Genomic DNA, 7,892 nt, shown 5'->3' with positions numbered 1-7,892 from the left:
CTTTCAGAACACAACCATAGGGAAAAAGTTTTGGAAAAAGATCCATTTTTCTCACTGGGAAATAGGCTAAAATAATAATCTGTTCCCATTAAGTCAAAGTTTTTTGCTTTTGACTTGAATAGGAACATGATTAAAAGGACTACATAGAAAGAATAGATGAAATCTTGATTAAAAACTGTTTTATTCAAATATCTTTGCAATAAAAAACCTCAGACTAGAAAATAAACATTCTCACAGCACAATGATTTCAAAAGAGAATGTAAAAAATAAATGTACACAAACCCCGTCACTGTGCTATATAAGTGCCCTGTACAGCACTATAGACAACTAGTGCAACTCCACTATTTTTATAGAAAATTTGTATTTTAAATTAAATTTGCTTTCAAACACTTAGTTCTTTCAGTTATATAATTTGAATTGGTCAAACTTATTACTCATAAAAATATATCTTAAAAGACCTATAAATTATTTAGAGTGCCTTTTTTGATGTTAAGCTTCCTAGTTCAGTCAGAAAACTTACTGAAGGTGTCACATGCTACTATGGTGTCAAATTTGCCCTAAGAACTGTGCAGGCATATGCCTAAAAAATAGAACTGCTAAACCTGACAGTTTGAAAACTGGATTGGAAGATGGTACGCTTGCAGCCTCAATTAATTCCCCAGAACAAGTATATTTGATTGTAGATCCCCCTGTGTCAAGTTGTTGGTTTTTTTTAGAAGAGTTTAAGTCCAGGTACGGAATGATTAGCATGTAATTATCTGAAAAGCCTCAGGTCTTTAGGCAATCTAGTAAGCATGAATTACTGCAAGCCCTTAGCTAAAACAGCTGGTATAAAAGTCTGTGTGCTGCAGATATGTAACCAGTAGGAAATGGTTGTCCAATTGCATGAATTTTACACATCTTCCAGCTTTCTAACTGATCTGAATGCCACGTCTCATGCTCAGAAGCATCTTGCATACAAAACTTATGATACACAGAAGAAAAAATTTAGCTCATTCATCTGTGTAATTGTACATGTTTGGTAGATTAGCAAACAATTACATTCTTCATTAATTAATCATGCCAGACCATGATATGTTCACCACGGCTATGAACCAGTTCATTCTTATTACAACTACAGTTGGGAATAAATCAGGTCATGGCTTGTTTTGAGTTTCCAGCAGTGGTATGTTTCTTGGAGATAGACTGAGCCTTGTTGCAATTTTCTACAAACCAGTATCAGGACAAAGAGCCATGGGAAAACATATTCTTAACAGTCTGAAGGAAACCTAACTGCTTTTCCACCATCAGGTGAGACTGACTTAGATCCCATTTTACCCTTCAATCAAAAAGCATGTAAGTAACTCATATTTAATGGAAACACTCATATGACTAAAAGCATCCATAGGATTATGTGACTGTTGGATTTACCATGCATAAAAAAAAGCTTTGATAACATGTTAATATATTTATTAGTACATATTTTCACATAGAAAATTAAATTTAGATTATCATATAAAAGCTATAAATTCTGTTTATAAAATCAATTTGGTATGGGCACGTTTAAAGTGTGTGGACAGTACTTTGAAACATACTGAAAGATTCACGAGAAAACAAAATGCATACATTTGGGGTTTTTTGTTAGATACCACATGCAAAAGAAAAATCTACCTTTAAATTTTCATAGTACAAAATTAAGATGTAATGCAGAACAGATTTCCTATTGAATACCACTGTAAATGCAAGGAAAAGAAATGGGTAACAGTACATTACAAAAGTAAAAAGGGCACAGTACAACCAACCTCAGATTGATGTTATTTAATACTATTATGCTATAGAAAGAAGTAGGTTTACAAACTTACCCTCATCTTTGCACATGCATCCTGTGTTGACTCTGTGCCTCTTAACTCTTTTACCAGCATAGAACCTAAATACTAAAACAAAAATCCATTGAACTTACTTTAACTCAAATTCCAGAACAGACAAACATCTGCAGAAATGCACTAAAAATGCTTTAAAAAGCCTACTTGTAGCAGTCAACTTAATATATTACTTTAGAGTTTCTTTACTCTGCAGTTCTTTGATAAATCATTTAAACCAATGCATTAATCAACCTACAAAACAAGAATGCACAGCAACAAGTGTATTGAATCAGCTCGTGTCTTTTGAAACAATATCTGAAAGTCTCCTAGCTTTAGTCACTCAAACAATGAGGAAGTACTACAGAATCCATCTTAAAAAAAGCCATTTGATTAAAAAACGGAGAATCTGCTTTTTTTAGCTGCCATCTGCTGATCTCCTATTGTTATGTGTGCAATCACGTGGATGTGAAGGGCAGCAGCAATCTTAACCTCACCGTACTCAATCTGTAACTAATTTACGCGCAAAGAGCAGAGCCCGACGGCAGCAAACAGAGAAAATAAATCTATACTAAGACTAGCTTAGACCATTATTTCTTCCTAAGGAAAGGCTGACCCTGAACTATTATTTTAAAGCCTTTACTGATCTGGAGGAGGGCTGGGTGACAGGAAGCAGAAGGGTGCTGTGTCCTGGCTCAGCTCACTGAAAGCCTCCATGCCCTCAGAGCAGCCTGCTCCTCTCCGAGGGCAGTGAGTGCCTCACCAAAACAGGTCCCTTCCTACAGGCCTTTCCCTCACTTTTTCACTTGCTGGCACATGCAGTTTGAGTCCTCCTGCACCCTGGCAGCAGGCTCTGCTCCTCTGGATTTGTTCCTCTGGGGTCTCAGTACTCCTCTATGCCAGGTTTGGATGGTGCAAACGGAATGTTTCTGTATGATGTCACATGCAAGTCGGGCTTAACTGAGGAGAGAGGATAGCAAGTCACCCCTCACCTGCTCCTCCCCAGGCACAGAGATGTCTCTCTCTGTATCCTCACTGCAGTACAAGGCCATGGCTTCTCCCAAGTCTCCAGTCCTAAGTGAGGCAACACAGGAGCTGAAGAGAAGCCACTGTGGGCAGGAGCCTTTTCCCTGATGGCTGCAGACCATCATCACTGCCTGACCTTTTTCATTCTACCACACTGACTCCCCTTGGAAACAGACTAAACTGACCCAACCAGTTAGTGAACCAGCTTCAGCTTAGACAAGAACCTATCAAAAAGAACTTCCGTTACAGCTGAACGCAAGCTGGAACTGAACAGAGAATGTACTGGTTCAATTCTCCAGTCTCCTGACCTAAACTGAGATATTTTCTTTAAAGCCTTCACTTCACACTGTGTACTGCAGGAGTCTCTGACCTGCAAGAAAATGCATAAATATTTCAATGTACACAGTAGCCAACATGTCAATTAGTGAGAAACACTTTATAGGGCATTATAGATGGAACAGTGAGCAACACCAACACTACCAGACAAGCACATACAGAAAGGAATGAATGAAGGGCATTCTTGGAGGACTGCAGATGTAAAAGATTCATAAACCGAGCAGCTGTGAGTCCAGCTGGGGGCTCAATGGTGACGTGAATAGGGCTTTGGGCATTAATTCGGTGGGACAGCTTGATATCGCCCTTGAAGAAAAACAATAAATGTAAAGCAAACTCAAAAATTAGAAAATTAAAAGTGTATTGAGTTGAACTGTATTCTTTTCTGGATCCTGCTGTCTGACACTTTTGGCATCCTGTGCAGGTTGCAATTAATTTCTTCAATATTTTTAAATTTTCTTATTTTTTTATGGACTATAGTACAACAAATTATTTTTTCCTTGAAAGATACCAGTTTGTCAGGCACCAGGGTAAAAAAATCAGTGCTTTGAGCTCACGACAGAACAAGAGGAAGAAAGAGAAGAGGTGGGCAGCTCCTGTCCCATCTGCACAGCAGCAAAAAGTCTCAGCTGAAGGCATTCAGAAATGCTTCCCAGGAAGGACTGTGGAATAGACAAACAAATCACAGAGGTACCGTCCAATTTAGTTGTCAGAAAAATCTGAAACTTTAGGAGGGAATTTTGCTTCCCTTTGACTTGCTGTGCTTTTGGAAATGTTCCTTCTCAAATACTGAGAGCACACAGGAGCAATGCAGAGAACATCCAACAGTTTAACTGAGGGATGTGTCATACAGTGAAAGCTGCACCCATTATAACTTACAAGCCAGTATTTTACTCTATAAGGCTCAGGTCAATACAGCTCAGTGAGCTGAAACAAAGCAGTGATGCATGGTCCTTTGGAAAGGAAGGTGTTTCCTTAATCACCAGTAACTTAGATATTCATGGTCATTTCAACTTCATTTCTTTAATGATCCATATGCCTTCCAATCTATTACAAGGGTGACGTGCTGGATCATGCAATAAGATAAAAGGCACTCATGCTCACTTTATTGAAAACTAGGAAAAATATTTAAAGAACTAGAAGCTTCCTTTTCAATTTGAGGTGAGCAAGGAGGTTTTGAATAGTAGGTGAGCTGGTCTTTGACCTTGACTTGCTGAGGAAGGCAGAGGTTCTAGTTACTGTCCAAGGACAGTCACTACATTCACGGCAATTTCTACCCAATGAAGGTCTGATGGAAGATACAGATGTACTCCAGTGAGACAGGCCTGTAACACCCCTTCTGCCCTTGCTCAGTGAGAGCCAGGCTTTGTCTCACCTGTGTTTAGTCTCTAATTCCTACCTTTCCAGATATGCTTTAAAAGAGGTGCAGCAGCCTCCAACTCTCCCCCAAAATACAGTTGTATTTGATAAACAGAGCATTATCCTAAAAAGCACTAGAGATCTTAGCCCCTTCAAGTGAAGAGGATCTCAACACCATGTCCTGGACCAGGGGTTAACCCTTAGCTATTATGTTAAAGGCACTGCAACTACTGAGCCCCTTTCCTTTGTACAGTAGGTCAGCCATACTTCATTAGGGCCACCTCCAAAGAGGACACACAGTGGTCTGGCAAGCCCCTTCAGCAACTTTAACAATGCTTTTCAGCAAAGTTGGAGGGGGAAATGTTAGCATTCAAAGAGGTGAGCTGAGGCACCTCTTCAGATCCCCAGAAGCTCCGGTCCTCCCACCCAGGGAACTCAAGATTTCAGTTTTTAACTAAAAAAAAAAAAGTACTTTCTGTGCTGCAGGAGACCTTTCTCTCCTCCACATGCATTTATAACAGACATAAAACACTAATTGTCTTTAGCTGTAGAAGGAAGCTCTGTTTCTCCAGGGATGGGAAGTGGTAATCAGCTGCAGCTAGAGGGGGGTAAAAATAAACATGCCCTGCCCTGATGGAACTGACTGCTACTGGTACTTCAAGCAGCCAACAGTATGGCAGGGGTCTGAATGTGTTCTTGTCCCAGAGTTGGAAAACACTGCTTCAGGATCCTGATCTCCATCTTCCCTATCTCCCTTCCCCAACACCAAATCTATAAAATTCAGGCAAGGCAACACTTAATTTAACTACTCTGTACACAGCATTGAGGTAGGCGTGAGGATCCCATATTATGCTTTATTATTTTTCCATAACTACTAGACAGGGATTTGTGACAGATGAGAAGTAGGGGTGTTTGCTCTCACTGTCACTTCTACACTTTACCACTTACTCATAGTGTCCATTCTCTAACATTATTGCTACATGGACTGCAATATATCACAAAATTCATAGCAAAAAGTACTGTGCATCCTTGTTTCTCATTTATTACAATTAGAGTTTTTCAGAAAAAGTGGCCTGTCTCACTAAAAGTGACTGAAAAAATATTATGAATGGAAGTAAAACACAACAGCCTATCAAAATCCAAGATTAACATATCTACCCCAAATCAAACCACTAAAATTTATCAACACTTACAAATGCTTTATAATCACATGACTGGAAGATGAGTTTCTCTGGATGATGTTGCCAATATTGTACAGGCGTTGATGCTGTGGCTTCATTTGGAGGTCGCAAGGTAATTGAAGGCTCTCCCCAGTCTCCTGTCTGAAAATCACAGTTGTTCAAGATATCAGAGTATGTGCAGGCAAATTAGCTTCAAAATAGACCTCCACTGTTGTGCTCAATTAACAAGAATTTATTTTCTACGCATAGAGCCATGTTACTAAAATAAGGGAACACAACTGCTACAATATTTTTCATGATTTAATTTATAATCCAAAATCATCTACTGTAGTGTTTAATGAGGCTTTAATTAAATCTATTTGCTTTGAGAATAAAATCATTAGGCACCGGAAATGTTCCTTAAAAATAAGTGTTTACAATACATATATGAGGATGAGAGCACTTGAAAAAAAATCATGATATGCATGAAAATGCCTTTCACAAATTCTGCTATGTGTTTTACAAGCTTTTCTGCACAGTTAATAAGTCTTCCATTATCCGGCACAGATAACTGATAATTAACTTTCCTAGATGGCTCGATAACTGAGACTTTGCTTTGAAGACTTATTATATGTTCTTCAAAAATATGAGGCATTCTTTAATCTCTTTATGAATATTTACTTTGATCACCACCTCTTGATGCCTCATTGTGGAGGTAGTAACATTGCCCTTCCACATTCATGATTCTCACTGATACAGGCGATTGCCTTCCTGAGCTGTCATCTCCTCTCTTTCCTCAAAGCCCTCAGAGAACACAGGTAAGACTGCAGTTTGCTGCCAAATCCCTTTGCAGCACACTCTTCTCCCTTCCAATAGAGCCAATGCAGGCGTCAGTACAGGTCCCCAGCCTGGTAGTGCTGGTCTGGGTCTCACCTGCCATTGTGTGTTTTTAGTCATGGCTTTATTATTATAGGGGCTCCTTCTATCTTGCAAGCCCATGCAAAAAATAATTATTATTCTGAGACTATTTAGCTTTTAACTGTGATCTCTCCTACTTTTCGTTCACATGTGCCCACACCCTCAACACCAGGGATGCTGCCAAAGCATCAGCTCGCTTTAACTGAAAATGACCTGTGAATGGACTCTTTCTCCTCTTCCCAACCCCTCTTCCCTCTGCCACCGGTCCCACTTCTATCCTATTCTGTCCTGCCTGGACTACCTCTGAATTGCTGTCTTCTTCCCACTCTGTCTTTTTGCAACCACATTTCTCCTTCCTGATTCTCCTTCTTCCCCTGCTCATTTTCTCTCAAACTATTTAATGCTTTTCTATATGATTATTTCAATTTGGATTACACTACTACTTTCTTTACCTGCACTTATCTGCATATTTTCTATCCATGTCAAATTGTTAAAATATGTATTGAAGATGGCAAGGAATTATCATCAGTATTTCACACAGAATATGGCTGGAAGCTCAGATTTTTATAGCAAAAAGAAGTTATGCATCAAAAACACACGAAAAAAATCTTACCGAAGACATTCAAAGTCTGGCAAACTATCACATCTTACTAATTAAATCAGGACAGAGTAAACAAAACAAGTACATCATTTTCATGTGTCACAAAATAACAAAATGACACGCATTTGCACAGCTCTGCAATGAAAAGCAATAGATAAATCTAGAAACATCAACATTACCCTGCCAATATGGTAACGTCAAGCAAGTCAAACCTAGTTACTGTTGACACCATTAGCACATCTACCAATTACACAGTAGTGTAATTTCTGTCTTGCCCAGTTAAGTTGCCTATATGCCATGGGTATGACTTCAGCCTTAGATTTTGAAAAGAAAGCAGCAGAAGCAATTGCTCCAATTTTTCACATGTACAAAAACCTTCTATCACATTTAATCTGAAGTGGGAGGTTGATTTCTTTAAGAAGCAGTTCTCCTTATAAAATAAGGTTTCCATCATATTACAATGGGTAAGGATCTGCATCCTTGTTATTAGTGGAGTCTGTCTTTGACAACAAGAGAAGATGGATTGCACCCATCACAAATCCTCACAGCGTGCTCAGCTGTCCCTTATGAACTGTTCAAGGCCACAGCTAACAGACCACTTGAAATAGTCCTTTTTTTTCCCCCTAATAAAGATACACTCCTGCATGTTCTGTGTAA

At 39.1% G+C, this 7,892-nt stretch overlaps 1 protein-coding gene across 8 annotated transcripts in view; it reads right to left on the bottom strand.

Annotated features, from left to right (window-relative positions):
* The window catches only part of ANKS1B (ankyrin repeat and sterile alpha motif domain containing 1B), a 420,219-nt gene that overhangs the window by 22,034 nt on the left and 390,293 nt on the right, over positions 1 to 7,892 (bottom strand). For all 8 annotated transcript variants that reach the window (XM_064655362.1, XM_064655363.1, XM_064655364.1 and 5 more), the window contains 2 exons: positions 5,750 to 5,878; positions 1,842 to 1,913 (listed from right to left, as the gene is read on the bottom strand). In XM_064655362.1, the coding sequence (XP_064511432.1) occupies positions 1,842 to 1,913; positions 5,750 to 5,878 (201 nt within the window). The remainder of the gene's footprint in view (positions 1 to 1,841; positions 1,914 to 5,749; positions 5,879 to 7,892) is intronic.

The sequence above is a fragment of the Pseudopipra pipra genome, chromosome 5, assembly GCF_036250125.1.
Source record: "Pseudopipra pipra isolate bDixPip1 chromosome 5, bDixPip1.hap1, whole genome shotgun sequence".
In the NCBI taxonomy this organism is placed as follows: domain Eukaryota; kingdom Metazoa; phylum Chordata; class Aves; order Passeriformes; family Pipridae; genus Pseudopipra; species Pseudopipra pipra.
Note: the sequence above shows the minus strand (reverse complement) of the source record. Positions and strands in the feature narration are given on the sequence as shown.